This window comes from Trichophyton verrucosum, assembly GCF_000151505.1.
Source record: "Trichophyton verrucosum HKI 0517 chromosome Unknown contig00006_1.f1.exp, whole genome shotgun sequence".
NCBI lineage: Eukaryota > Fungi > Ascomycota > Eurotiomycetes > Onygenales > Arthrodermataceae > Trichophyton > Trichophyton verrucosum.
Window position 1 is genome coordinate 17,153 of NW_003315632.1, and position 14,805 is coordinate 31,957.

General features: G+C 48.4%; 4 protein-coding genes across 4 annotated transcripts; 3 read left to right on the plus strand and 1 right to left on the minus strand.

The window, feature by feature from the left end:
- Window positions 1-461: 461 nt before the first annotated feature.
- Window positions 462-1,147, plus strand: TRV_00109 (uncharacterized protein; the record flags this gene model as incomplete). The annotated part of the gene is made up of 3 exons (XM_003025649.1): window positions 462-515; window positions 678-954; window positions 1,056-1,147. The coding sequence occupies 3 exons, from the start codon at window positions 462-464 to the stop codon at window positions 1,145-1,147; spliced, it is 423 nt and encodes a 140-aa protein (XP_003025695.1).
- A 600-nt stretch (window positions 1,148-1,747) lies between these two features.
- Window positions 1,748-3,595, minus strand: TRV_00110 (MFS monosaccharide transporter, putative; the record flags this gene model as incomplete). The annotated part of the gene is made up of 2 exons (XM_003025650.1): window positions 1,748-3,193; window positions 3,296-3,595. The coding sequence occupies 2 exons, from the start codon at window positions 3,593-3,595 to the stop codon at window positions 1,748-1,750; spliced, it is 1,746 nt and encodes a 581-aa protein (XP_003025696.1).
- Window positions 3,596-8,043: 4,448 nt separating this feature from the next.
- Window positions 8,044-8,816, plus strand: TRV_00111 (glycosyl hydrolase, putative; the record flags this gene model as incomplete). Its single annotated transcript, XM_003025651.1, has 2 exons — window positions 8,044-8,217; window positions 8,283-8,816. 2 exons carry the CDS (start codon window positions 8,044-8,046, stop codon window positions 8,814-8,816), a joined length of 708 nt encoding a protein of 235 aa, XP_003025697.1.
- Window positions 8,817-9,521: 705 nt separating this feature from the next.
- On the plus strand, window positions 9,522-14,358 carry TRV_00112 (telomere length regulator protein (Rif1), putative; the record flags this gene model as incomplete). Its single annotated transcript, XM_003025652.1, has 3 exons — window positions 9,522-12,479; window positions 12,534-12,803; window positions 12,862-14,358. The coding sequence occupies 3 exons, from the start codon at window positions 9,522-9,524 to the stop codon at window positions 14,356-14,358; spliced, it is 4,725 nt and encodes a 1,574-aa protein (XP_003025698.1).
- Window positions 14,359-14,805: the final 447 nt, after the last annotated feature.

The window sequence follows — 14,805 nt, forward strand, 5'->3', positions numbered from 1 at the left end:
CCCCGAAAAGGTAAATGGAACTAAAAGATATTCCCAACCTCCCCCTACCTCCTTTATATACTCTCTTGTCGTGCCCTTTGTCTTCTTTGCAACAAAGAAATGCCAGCGAAACTAAATAAAATGACGTAATCATACATTACCGCTAGTGAGGCTTGGCATATATTACATAATAATCTTATCGGGACGTCGGTGTCCTAATAATCCGATATCGATTATTTTTGGCGCGTTGAGTCGTAGTGGTTAGAACAAGCTGATACACATTCAAGATCCAAACCTCACAGGCATATTACGAGGCTAAGGCTTATACGATCCTCATATCCAAGCCATTCCGCTTCATTTATACACCTATCTTTCTTATCCTTCGCGGCCTGAGCCTTATCTTAGTCGTGCAGCTCAAGTTTCACCCCTCCTTCACCCCACCTCTATTCATACAAATTTAATACAGGCGCATCTCTTTCAAAATGGCTTCAGGCTTGGGTTCGTTTGACCCGGAGACGGCTCAGAATTTGGAAGACGTAAGCAGTTTCACTTCCGCTTCTAGTATTGCAGCGCAAAGAAATTAACAAAAACTCTCCAGATGGAAAAGCAATTTGCAGTTAAAGGTTTGGCTTCCACGCTTCTCACACCCCGCGAGGTAAACACCTTACTTACCTCCTACGTTGCCTACAGCCGTGCAGCAAATGTCAACATATTGGGCCATTCTCGAGCGAGCACCGGGGTCAAAGCTTCGACTCACAAAGTTAGATGATGAGATATATGAAAGCTTCAAGACCGAGTTTCCTGACTTCGACCCTGCCGCGACAATTAATGAGGATGAAATGAAGAGCAAGGCTGGCAAGGAAAAATGGCGAAACTGGATGAAGCAGTATGAAGAGAGAGTTGCTGATTACAACTTTGGTACTCTCTTGAGAGCAAACCCGAAATTTGAGTACGGAGAGAAAGAGACTATTTTCGGTAAGCAATGCAAAGAACCTGAAGCGTTGTGTGTTATGAGGGAAAACTATACAGGAATAACGCAGGAAACGTTCAATGCTAACATACGGTTGTGCATATAGTTGTCCGTATGCAGTTTTATGCCATTGAGATCGCAAGGTTTGTCATTTCCCAAGAACATGAAGTGATAGCAGAATCCAACTTAATTTTGTGAAAAATAGAAACCGTGCTGGTCTAAACGACTGGGTATATGAACAGGCACAGAAAGAGAGGTCCCGTTCATAAAGTGTCTCTCTAGGTCCATTACACCGTTTTCCCAGATCATAAAAAAAAAACCCCTTGGCCGCTGCCACTGGGATTTTACGATAATTGGCCTCCGCCAATGGGGTTAATACCCAGCCGCCATGCCCTTTCACCCGCTTCAAGGCTGTAAGACGTCTCCAGTGACATGGAGGCTCGAGTTACAATGCAAAGGAGCCGAGGTATGCTCTCCATCATGTAGAGAGAGTATTTGATTACTTGGGCTGCATTACTGCATATAGTTTGTGCAACTTGAAGGTAGGGTTGCTATTTTGTGTGAAATAAAAGCTTATGAAAAAATGAATAAAATTGACAATATTACAGTCAAGAATAATTCTGACTTTAGGCCCATGGGAATAAACTGTATATATATACAACCAAGAAGTGAAATCAGACGCTATACACAAAATTTAGCAGTTCGGTATAATGTGATTTAACTTGCTATGGGTAAAACAGAATTTGGAGAACACAACGACATGATATCATTCCATGAGGGAGTTGGCTCATGAGTAGCTTATGTAGCAAGTTCTGCAGGTTGACCCTGAGAAGCAGTAGCAAGCTCTGCAGGTTGGCTTTGAGGGGCGGGAGCAGACGTTCCATTTTCTCCATTGGAATCTCCATTCCTCTGGAAAGAAGGAGGAATAACGTATTTAGAGCTCTTCCAGGGTTTGACATGCAAATGATACATCAAATCGATTTCCTCGAGAGTCCGTCCTGCACCTTCAATGACACCAAAGTAGACGAGAGCGGCAGCAATTATCAGGCAGCCAGCGAACACAAAGCCGTACAAGAAATCGATGTCGCCGACAATAAAGGGCGTGAAGAACGCCAGAAGGAAGTTCCATAGCCAGTTCGATGCGGTTGCCATTGCCATTGCGGTAGCACGGTATCGAGATGGGTATAATTCGGCGATGATAGCCCATACCATTGGTCCCCATGTGCATGCAAACCCAACAATGAATAGACATGAGAAGGCAACCATCACTTTACCAGCTCCGGGAGTTAATGCTGGCTCATCACGATTAAGTACGAAGTGGCCGACAGAGGCATATATGATGAAGCAGACGAACATCCAGAGAGCTCCACCAATGAGAGACTTACGTCTTCCAAAATGCTCGATGTTGTAGAGTCCTATAAAGGTAGCGACGAAATTTACAGCTCCTAGAATCATCTGGGTGACGTAGCTGTTGCTCAGACCAGCACCTCGGAAGACAAAAGTCCCATAATAGAAGAAGTAGTTTGCACCCGTCAGCTGCTGGAAAGCTTGTAGTGTTATTCCAAGAAGCAATCTGGAGCGCATAGTTGGCGCAAAAAATATCTGATACCATGGCTGGTCCTTGGTAAGTTGGTCTTCTTCATGCTGACGCTTGATTTCGTTGAACTCTTCATGTAGTTTTTCGTGGTTCTCTGGAACTCCGTTGAGCTTCATCATTGTTCGCTTGGCCTTTTCAATTCGGTTGTGTCGATAGTCATATCGGGGTGTCTCAGGGAAGAAGATTATGCCGAACCCTAGGATAGCTGCCCAGATGAAGGTGACTCCCATCGGGATTCGCCAGGAGCTAGAATCCGGACGAGCTTCTGTTCCGTAGTTAATGCAATTGGCAATGAAAATGCCGAGGGTGATGAATAGTTGGTAGGTACTGGTAGTTAATGGACATGTTAGCTTGTGATAATTTGCAGAGACATATAGGGAAACAGCATACCTGACTAGAGCACCGCGTATATGCCTAGGAGCACTCTCTCCCTGATATAAAGGGACAAGTAGAGAGAGAGACCCGACTCCTAGGCCAGTAACCCACCGTCCAATAGCTACTTGGTACCATCTTGGTTCTTCTGAAGTAATTTGGACAATGATACCAGCTGAAAGGATTCCGCACCAGAAAGATATTGACCACTTCCGTCCAACCCTGTCGGCCAATGGACCGGCTATCAGGGCACCTATCAACGTTCCAACCGAGAGCTGTCATCATGAAACTGCTGATTAGCCTCCGAAAGAACAAGAAGCAAGAGAGATCAATCCTTGCTCCGATGGATGCATACATGAGAATGGGGGTATTCTTACCAACGCCACAATCAATCCTGCACGAACATTGGAGAACATGTAGTCCTTGCAATCAGGTTCGCCAAATCGTCTCTTAAAATCTTCCATCTCCAGAATACCTGAGATTTGTCCAGTGTCATAACCGAAGAGGAACCCTCCCATTGACACAAAAACCCCCATCACCGCGGACCGCCATGTTAATCGAGGAATCGGCGTATTCACCGTACCAGCAGGGTAGCTCGCCATCTCTACCTCAGTTGCTGCAGCAGCAGGAGGAGCACCTGCAGCCTCCTTTGAAGGGGGGGCCTTGCTCTTGAACATCTTGTCCATATGTTTCGGTCCTCTCAAAAGCACCAGTGAGCAATGGAGAAGGAAGAGTGAAAAATTCCGATCTTGTGGGAAAAAAAACCCGGGCGTAAAACAGGTTATAAACTTCAGGCAATGGAATTATTTTGGAGCCCAAGCCCCCATATAATAATAAAAAGGCAACATGGAACCATGGTTTGGCCAGAGAGTCCCCAGGGCGGGAACCCAATGGCGCAGCAGGGGAAGATTCCACAGCCCTCCGCTGAATGCTAGGCAGGCAGAGAGGATTGAGTGGCAGCCGAGTGCTAATCATTGACCTTTTCATCCGAATTTGCTGGGATGATCGGTTCAGCCCAAAGATCCACAGGCTATCGATTCACATGAGCACCATCGTTGGCCATCCCCGTCTCGTCTGGGGGCTTCAATGACAGGTAACAACGGGCAACTGGTGGCGTGCACTGTGCTAAAGAGTAGTGATATGAAGTCAATCTTGTACTCCGCACGTAACTCTCAGCATCAGACATGATTTGACAGGCTTTGGCATTTCCTGGGGACAAGTGTTTCGCCTCTGACGGGTGTTTCGGGAGAGCCAGAGAAGCGCAGGTGTGACGTCATAGGTAGCCCTGTTTAGTTATATACCGGCAGACCCGGAGGGACGGGTCCGTCGTAGTTCGGAGATGGGGATATGTGTGATCGTGTCATCAAGTGTCGGGTAGCCGTGCTGTCGTGACGCTGCTGGACGGGCTTGGTTTTCGTAGTGACGGTGACGACCTTGGGGTCTCCAATTTCACCAGGATAGCTAACTAACACTTGGATCCATTAGTTAACTAGTTATTACGGGAAGATAATGAGTAACATACCTCTATCTCTCAACGGCTATATCAATCAATTGCTATGTTCGCAGCTGCGACATATACCACCAGAGATATCAAGCTGGCTTCCTGTCCGGAGTATTACCAAGGACTGAAGAGACACCTGGACAGCCGGTCATGGACATCCAACTGGTGAGCTTGACAACACTCAGAATCGCGAGGACACTGTGGAGTGATAAATATACCCTCTCCTATAATATCACAGTTATCATACCAGTGTACCGCTGGCACCTTGCCATTTTCTGTGGCAGGCTTCCCAGCGATCTCACACTTGGACGTGAAAATTTTCATCTCTTCCCGTCAGGGCCGGCGGGCCTTCAGGACTCCGAGTCGAGGCATGCTTTGACCTTTTTCATATTATTGCTGATCTTCCGTGAGAAGACACAAATTGCATAACAGTGGGCGGTTGAGTCCACTAACTAGTTAGCTATTCGCTGTCTAGCTCTGTTTATATTTAGCATTCTGAAAGGGTGCTGGTTTCACATTGCGAGTTCGAGCGGAACCTCGACCGTCTCTCGGGCATTTGAACCAGTCTGACTGGTTTGGCTGCTATGGATGCTTGTCTTTCAAGGCTTATTTGTTAACATGGGCTCCATATTCCGTTGAGGCTGAAGGTCGTCCATGCGATCTGCTGCCCAAGTGAGCCGGATACAGCAAATGGTAGCTGCGCGCCCCTGACCGAAAGTGCCGTTTTCTCCAGTTCTCCCGTCGTATTCAGAGATTACTCGTATTTATTTGCGGAACGGATGTGCTGCTTCTCCGTTCCCCTTTATGTGGACGATGGGGAGATGTCGAATATTTAAAAGGCGAGAGAGAATGCTGTCTGGGGGAGTTTTTCTGCAACAGGTTCGATCCCTTTGAAGCAGGCATCAAAAGGTGAGAAGCACTCCAACCCCGGAGGAAAAGAAGCGCCATTCTGACTGTCTGACAGTTCGCAAATAAAATATCCAAAGTCGGAAAAAGTGTTTGTCTCCAGTGTTCAATTGAAACACATAAGGTGAGGAGATGATGTGACGCCCCTTTGCTCGAGGAGCAGCCGTCTAACTGCCAGCCAGAACCCCATAATCATTAATCGATAATACCAAACACTCCTTCCAGCAAGATGAAGTTCTCCGCCGTTGTTCTCCTTGCTCTCCCCCTTCAGGTCCTTGCCGGAACCTGCTACTTCTGCGAAAACACTCCCCATGTCGGAGCCGTTAGGCCTACGTACGACTGCGGCAAGAAATGCCACAAGAAGCACTACAATACCGATCTGTCCACTTACCACTGCTGGATGGACGGTAGAAACCCAACCTGCTTCAAGAACTGCTGCAGGAGAGCTGGAAGACAAGTCGGAACCATCGATGGCTTGTAAATGGGGGTGATTTTGTACATAATTTATGCACACTTTAATATCTAATCAAAACGTCCCTTGGTGTCAACTTGCCGCTGAACTGGTCAGCCTCCATAAGACTTGTTTATGCTGTGTTTATGCAATAGTAGTAGTACTGTAGGGAGTATACCTGCGCATACCTCACAATCATAAACATAAGTTCGCTGTCTGATATTCGTCCGAAATTCTACACTGCACAAAAATGGGTATCGGGCATGCAAGGTCCCCAAGGCGATCTTCAGGCGTATTTTCGAGAATTGAGTCTGCTGCAAGGGATCCTGCTTGTACTTCTATTCATGTCCGTTCCGCGAGTCAGTCTGTGCCTCTGGCCAAGAGAGAGAGAGAGAGAGAGCAAAACAACAGCTCCGAGCATCCTGCAGCACACTGTGACGTTACCATGGCTCTCATCAGCTCAACACCGACTAACCACGAAGAAAACAAACTTGTCGGGCGAGATTCGGCGGGTTCTTGCATGTTGGTGGAAAGCTCCATGGTTCCCCATGGTTCTCCTCTGGTCCAAACCTCTCATCTCGTCTCTTAACTTGCAGGGAGAGGCATCCCGAGATGCAGACGGAGATCAAGCTAGCAATACTACCGTCGTAGCTTCGTGCATCCGTCCTCGCCCTTTTGATGTCACTTTGCGGCCGTGGTTGGCCCTGAGCAATTCCACGTCCAAGATGCAAGTTGAAGCCTGACGATCTGCCGAGGATATTTGATAATACTAACTCGACGATAGTCCGACACTCCGTAGAGGGAAGGCATTTTAGGAAGATGGCTGGCAGGGATCTTAAATGGCTCGGTCTCGCTTCCCTGGGTTACATGGTGCGCATCTGCGTGAAGTCAGAAAGCCAGAGCCAGGCACCTGAGCAGGCCCCTCGTCCCCAATATCTTGGGTGCATAATAATGGCTAACAACAAGGATGTCGCAGCAGACATACGAGCTTTGAGCCACCGGAGGTATCACAATAACCTCTCTGACTCCTCACCACGTTTCGAGTTCCGTGGAGAGACCGAAATGAGCGAGATGAAGTATGGATAACTACTTGTTAGTTCGTTGGTTAGTCCACCAACTGGGAGGAGCCAGTTATCGTTTCTGTCTAAAGTTAGAAACGTCTGATATCAGAATACGATGCGTGCGGACCAGCAGAGACGGTCCCTGATCACCGTCTTGACACCACCAAGCTTCGCCTCAACAGGTCAGGGAGCTTGTTCAAGCCCTAAGCACAGATTTCCGCAGGCTGGAGGTACTTTTCAAGAATACCAACCTGTCCCTTGTTGTGAGCGAGGGGTGACTTGAAGATCATGGCTTGCAGGCTGGCCAATCTGATTATTCTGGGAGCCTACCCTCCACTCTTCAGGCTAAGGAGTTTTTTTACGAGGGTCGAGGCTTTGGTGCAAGGCAATTAACCAGGACATGGTGACCAGCCTGATGCTACGTCCGTTCACTTAGGCAGACAGGCAGAGAGTGTACGAGATGCGATGTTTGATATTCTTTGCTGGCGTCAAGGAAGAAGGGATAGCTTGCTCACGATAGACCCCTTGAGCTTGGTTTTGCTCGAAACTGCTACCTTGTAGCGAGAAAAATGCCACCGAGGAGCCTCCATTCCCGTACATCTTGCTTTGGTTCCGGTCTGGTCCTGTTTTAATGGCCTTCATTCTCCGTATATCCATCACGACTCCAACTTCCAACTCCATCGCTTCTACGGAGTACTCTTTGGCATCTTCTAATTATTCCACTGTCTCCGGCACCCTATTGCACGTGCGGTGATATTGCTTTTCAGGCCGCCTCAAATATCTTCTGCGCTGCAACCCGACGATCATCTCGGGTCGACTACGGTTTTGCGGGGTCTAGTTGTAATATCATGGTGTATTTTTAGATCCCAGCGTGAGCATGCTGAGTGGTTGTGCAAGGCTCTGTGGCCCTGGGCTGAAAGCTTCCCATGGAGCTATGGGGCAAGGTTTACATGAACATGAATTGGGGGTCCCACTGTACATTTTCGAATACGGGCGAGTATCTGAAGGTCCCATCCCAGCGATTTTCGGCATTATTGGATGATACTCTCCAACGTGGGTGGCGGCTTGGAGAATGAGAGATGGGATAAACAACACCGAGCCCATCTGGGGAGTATATAAGGTCTCTGCTCGCCCGGTTAGGTTCACTCGATCAGCAAACAATCAAAGCAGCAAACTACAAGAACAAAAGCAGATCAATCTATCAAGATGAAGCTCTCCCTCCTCACTGTCGCCGCTGCCGCCGGCGCTGCTGTCGCTGCTCCCGCCGCCGAGATTGACACCCGTGCCGGAAGCGTCCAGGGCTTTGACATCTCTGGCTACCAGCCAAATGTTGACTTCAGAGCTGCCTACAATGGTGGTGCCCGTTTCGTCATGATCAAGGTTGGCTTTCTCTTTTGAACGATATGCCTTGGGCAAAAAGACCACATGAGCTAACAGCCCATCAGGCCACCGAGGGAACTACCTTCAAGTCCTCCACGTTCAACAGCCAGTACACTGGTGCTACCAACAACAAGTTCATCCGTGGTGGTTATCACTTCGCCCACCCTGACACCTCTGCTACCGCTCAGTGCGATTACTTCCTCGCCAACGGTGGTGGTTGGTCCAACGATGGTATCACCCTTCCCGGCATGATTGATCTCGAGGGAACCTCTGGCAAGCCCAAGTGCTACGGCCTCAGCGCCAGCGCCATGATTGCCTGGATCAAGGCCTTCTCCGACCGCTACAACGCCAAAACTGGCCGTTACCCCATGATCTACACCTCTCCCGACTGGTGGCAGTCCTGCACCGGAAACACTAAGACTTTCGGTACCACCATCCCTCTCGTCCTCGCCCGCTGGGCCTCCAGTCCTGGAACCCCACCAGGTGGCTGGCCATACCACACCTTCTGGCAGAACGCCGACACCTACCGCTTCGGTGGTGACTCTGAGATCTTCAACGGCGGCATGGACCAGCTCCAGCGCTTCGCCAAGGGTGGTTAAATCATTTCCATCTTCAGCCTGTACATATCGTCAAACGGAGATAAGATGAGTGGGCGAAACAGTGTGACATGCAACCCTTGACATCTATCTCCATTATATATATATATATTATGAATCTAAGAACTTCAGAATGAGACTCCTTTGACATAGTAGCAAGTGGGAACAACTGCACATGTAGACTGTAAAAATGTTGAAGTTGAAAGAAGGTGTGCCTGAGTTACCTAAAAATAGAACAGGACAGAATAGGTAAGACTGTCCATGGATCCATTCCATAGCTCTCTATCACGTGATAATTAGTCAGTCAACGGATAAACTATCTTCCATAAACGCGTTAATTAATATCACGTGATTCCCAGCCACCCGACCGGCGCGTAAAGTCGCGACTTTTTCCACTTTTTGCGCGCGTCAGAAAGAGGAAAAAGAGGCGCGCGGGAAAGTCGCAGCGCAAACCGACCTCAACGTCTCAACCGCAGACGTCGAGGCTGCGGCCAACATCATCACCAGCACGCACTCTTTTTGTTTGACTCTCTGTCCCTGTTCTGCGGTTTATGGGTGTTCTTCTTTCTAGCACTTCGGTACCTTCTCTTTTTCTCGTTATGTTTTATTAAGATTTTTTTTTTTATTCAGCGTGTTCTTGCTTCATTCCAACCTTGGGTCGGCGAGCGTTAGATCCATAGCTACCGCCTCACTTGTTATTAGACGAAAATGGTTGACCAGGAAATTCGTCCTCCGACTCCTCCAAGGGCATCCTCCTCGGCAATTGGAGATGCCTCGCAGTCAGCGGATGACTCGATCCCAATCGTGGCGCCTACCACCGCATTCTCGCCCTCAGATGCGTCTCCGCTACCTCTCTCCAGCTCCCGGTCAAAACGAGTCAATTTCTCACCCATGGCTAGCTATATCAAACCTCCGGAGTTCACAGATCACAGTATGAAGCCACCCACGCGGTTACGGTCTCTGCCGCCTTCCTCAAACCAAAGTGTACCAGCCAAGTCCATCCTTAAATCGCGGACAGTGATATCAGACAATATACCGTCAGATGAGCTTAGGTCTAGTCCATCCACCGATTTGTCGGGGCTGCTTAGCTCTATTATCGAGCAGCTTTCGGGGAGCTCTCATATTCTACGGAGAGATGCTTACTCCCAGCTCGTTGGCAGCCTTTCTGCCTACTGCGACCAGCCCGACTCAAACTCGATTATTGACAACATAGATCTTTTCGTTGGCTGGATAAAGCGAGATATCAACACCACTCCTTCCTCTCATGATGATTCAGATTACTCGCTGCCGCATCAGGCTCTTAATCTATTGAATATGCTTGTCTTCAAGCCGGAAACCTCCCCTAGGATTCCAGACGACTTCAAAGCTTACATTCTCGACCATGCCATTTCCTCGATCCAGCATAATTCAACTCCCAAAAATATCGTTATTGACTATATGAGACTTCTCAGCATTCAAAACTTCTCCCCAAAGATCCTTACTAGCTCCAGGGCTACCAAGATGCTAGAAACCATCAGCAGCGGACCGGACCGTGTTGGAGGGAAGGCAGTAACTGCTCTGCGACTAAACATATACGATCGATTGTTCTCCCAAGCCCGTTCCATCTTCATATCTCATGCGAACTTCTGGATGGATAATCTCATCGCTGGTCTTCTGCACAAGGTTAAGGACGTTAGGTTAAAGGCTCTCCAATTGGGCTTCCGGATAACTGACTCCTTGGGCCCGTCTACCCCTGTGTTCAAGGCAATCGACGAGGTCCTGAACCTTCCCACAGATAAAGGAAAAGACACAAAGTTTGTGAATGACTTTTGTGATCGTTTGGCTAGTATGATTGCAAACCGGGAAACAAGTCTCCATGTACCACAAATCTGGAGCGTTGTCACCCTTCTTCTTCGTGGCCCTCGATGGCAGGTAGAGAAGTGGCCCCATTTCCAAGCTTGGATGCTGGTCATCCAGAAATGCTTTAATTGCAGTGATCTTACCACCAACTCACAGGCACTTCTTGCATGGAACAGATTAGTCTATGTGGTGCAGCAGTCTTCCGAGACTAACAGGGGTATGGCCAAATTCCTATTCAAGCCTATTGACTCACAGCTGGAGAGAAGAAAGACTTCCAAACGGGGAACTCACAACGACCACGCCTTTTCAAGCTATTGCAACCTTCTTTACTACTCCTTCAAACCCGGGACACCATTTGAACGCCTAGACTTGCACTGGACGGAGTACATGCTAGCGCCCGCCTCAAAGGTCTTAAAGTGGAGCTCTGGAAATGCCTTGGGACTTTGCAGAATATTAGCCATGTTACTATGGGATTCCCCGAAAATTTGGGACGAGAAAAAGGCCCTTGAAGCATCTAAAGTTGGTCCGGAAGATCTCCCTCGACTGGACTGCAAGTGGGTCCGTTCTAGGGTATCAAAGATATTGCCTGTGTTTGAAACCCTCTTTGACCTCCTCAGTGAACAAAGTACCTCCATAGAAGATTCTACGGCGGGTTTAGCCTGGGTTCACCTCTCCCGAAGTCTTGCAGATGCATCTAGTAAAGAAATCCAGCCCTCTACTGAGACAATGGAGGCTGTTGGTTCAATCCTTGAGAGCCTTCAGCGAATCTGGAAAAAAACCGGAATATCTGCTGTTTCTAGAGCCAAAGATAGGAACAGTATTTTCTTCAACCAATTCCTCTTCCTCGTCAAAACAGCCGTACATAGCCTTGGGTCGGTTGCTTTTACCGAAAAGATGCTTCTGAAGACTTCGACGGAAACATTCAGTATAGCTCAAACCCCTACCCACCGCCGCCCCCACCCTAACGGTGTCATCAGAACTCCCCTCTTACACCTTCTCCAATATGTATGTCTATCTACATACCCAGTCTCTATCCCACGCTATAAATCATTACTACACGGTATCATTGAAACTGGCATACGAAGCCGGACCTCCAGAAGCTCCCGCTTGGAAGCCCTACGCCAGTTCACAGAGTCATTGCTTGGGCCCACTAGCGAGGCCCTTGAACTAAACCATGACTCCGTCGAAGAGGTCTGGAAGTGCATTTCGGCTTTCACCAAAGAAACCCTCGCAAACTCAACCCCTGATACCAATGTAATGGGCAAAGACGAAACCTCAGCCCGTGACTATGACAAGGTTCTAGCCATCCTCGAACGTGGAACACGATATGGTATCAAGAGTTTGGAGTGGTCTTCCCTGTTTCGATCACTGGTGGCCGTAGTCCGCGATGAAAAGGGTGATGCCCAAGTGTCTCATTTCATTGAATCGTTCGTTAGCCATTCAATTAGGAACGGTGTATCCATTGGTTTCGGTGAAATGGGCTTATTCATGGAGCCAATTTCTTTTCCTCGAGAGCAAGCTACACAAGTACAGTCAATCAATTTACCCACAACGACCAAATCAAGCCCGAAACCTCAACCATTCTGTGAGAAAGTCGTTTCCCTGACCAACGATATCCTCTTACACCTATACCACGCCCAATCATGGGAGTGCATCCCTGATACACTCGCTTTTCTTGATGCTGTCTCACAATGGCTCGAGCGGTGCCCAGAGCATTACCGTATCACCTTGCTTGAGAGACTGCAAACTGGTATTGTTCCGTGGCTATCAGATCCCAGCGAAAAATTGACCGCAGAGTCCTGCATTGACAAGTCTATATTGAATTCAGTAAGCCCATCATCACTCCTTGTATTATAACTAAAACTACGCTAACAAGACCAGGCTCGGACTATGACCTCGGTCGCTATTTGCAATATCACATCTCTCCGCAATACCAACAACGAGACTCTAGAGAAACTTGCCTCATTGATGACGGCTGGCTTTGAATCTCGCCACAAATCTATTGTGAACAAATTCATCTCCATGTGGAATGCATCCTTCGGCCTAGAAAGGACCTTATTTTACCCAGCATCGCTAGAGTCAATCCTGCGAAGACTTAAACCATACATTGAGATTCAACTACCAGGTTTCCCAGAACGCACCAAAACAAAGGTATGTGGAGTAGGAAACCCGTTGTTCGCATGTCCCTTTGACTAACAGTAGAACCTAGTCTATCTCTCCTCCACCAGAATATCTCAGTTCGCAGGATGATGTTGTCACTCCAAAACCGGTCCAAGAACCAAAGAAAGATGGTAGCAAACTCTCAAGTTCTACTCCGGATAGCAACACGCGAAGCCGTAAGAGGAAGTCAGGGCAGAAACATAAAACCACTACCCCCAAACGACCTCGTCATGATGATTCACAAATCCAATTCGTGACTGTTGAGCCAGAGGGTGAGATTGGCGGGCCGTTAGAATCTCAGTTCATGACCGAAAACCAGAAAGCTGTAAGAGAAAGGCAGCGAAAAGATGCGGCTATAATCTTCCCCGAGATGCACTCGTCACGGCCGTCATCTGGGTGCAAAACACTTGATCCACTTGACAGCAATATCCCCACTCCTACCATCCCACCAGAGGCACCAAATGTTATTGAAGAGGTCCAGTCTTCTCCTACGCCAGCAAGCAGGAGTCCACGGACATCATATACCAATCTAGATTTGACTTCATTCCCGTCGAATGTTGAATGGAGCTTTTCTACAAATGGTGACCCACCTTCATCTCCACCACAGACGGTGCCTTCGTCGCAAGGAGAGCCTGCCGCACATGAGCTGAGTTGCCCCCACGAAGCTCAAAGCGCCCCTACGAAAGAGCCCTCCCAACTTCTACACAATGAGGATGAAGATGCGGACTCCACACCCAGGCCGAACTCGAGATCAAAACACACAGTACAAGCCGATTCGGGCAAGGAGGATGAGTTGGTCCCTGATTCATTCAATGACCCATTACAGGAGCAAATTGCCTCGCAGCTGGAGCAAGATCTTGAATTGTCAATGGACCTCAGTGTGCCTGGGGATAAACCATCAAAGACTAAGAAGAAGCTAGGAAGCCGAAAGAGGAAGAGAAACGACAGCAGCTCCAACCCAGAGCCAGTGCGGGTGCCTACCATTGAAGTAGCTATTGAAGAAAAGTTACCAGAGCCGATTCAAGCTGTTGCTGCCACCACCTTGTCAACTACGAAGAAACCATCGGCAAGCCAAAGGCGGTCTGGAAGGAAGAGATCCAACCCCAGTATGGAGGAAGAAACTAGCCAAGAGACACAGGAAAGTGCACAAAGTTCTCAACCAGCATCGAAGAAGAGAAGGTCACTGCGCCTTCGCGGACGGACACCAGCTGATAAAGAGATTGAAGCCAAGAGCAACGATATTGTTGAGCCCGAGCAGGAGAGAAGTGAAGCTGCTGCAGCTCTGTCTGGCCAGACGACAGAAGCTAAAGGTAATGCGGAAGCTGAATGTACCCAGATTGAGCCCGAACGGTCTGGTACGCCTCCGCCTCCTGAATCCCAAGCACGAGAGCAGGTATCTCCAGGGTCATCAATACTCCAATCACTTAAGGCCATCCTTGGCTCACTGAGGAATGTCTCCTTTGGAAGGTCAACCCTCCGCGAGCTGGATGACGTGATGTTTGACATCAAGATGGAGGCCCACAATGCGTTCAAGAGAAGCGAGTGAACAAATCTATCTCTCACTTCTCACCTCTTTGGGCCCACCACGCCAGACTGAGGCGCCAACGCCTGTGTGAAGCACCCCGATTAATGTTCATGTATGTTTATAGTCAATTGAATACCCCATTAGGATAAACAGCCTTATCTTGAGCTTGTTCCAGTTACCACAGAGTAACGAGTAAATAATGTACCATTTTTTTTTTCTTGCTGGTGTATGGAGCCAGGGCAGCACCCCCAAGTGACGATAGAATAATACGAGATCAGCCCCAACACTAAAATTAAGCCTAAACTAGTTGAGGCTCTAAACAAACACAAATTCGCATACGGTGTGCCTGGCGGTCGCGCTGATTTGCCAGATCGAGCGAAGGCTTGATGCTTGTGCAGCTGAGTGGGCTGAGCGGCAGAGAGATGGATTGTGGTGGGCTGGGATACGATGAGCTGCGAGCAGGGGAAA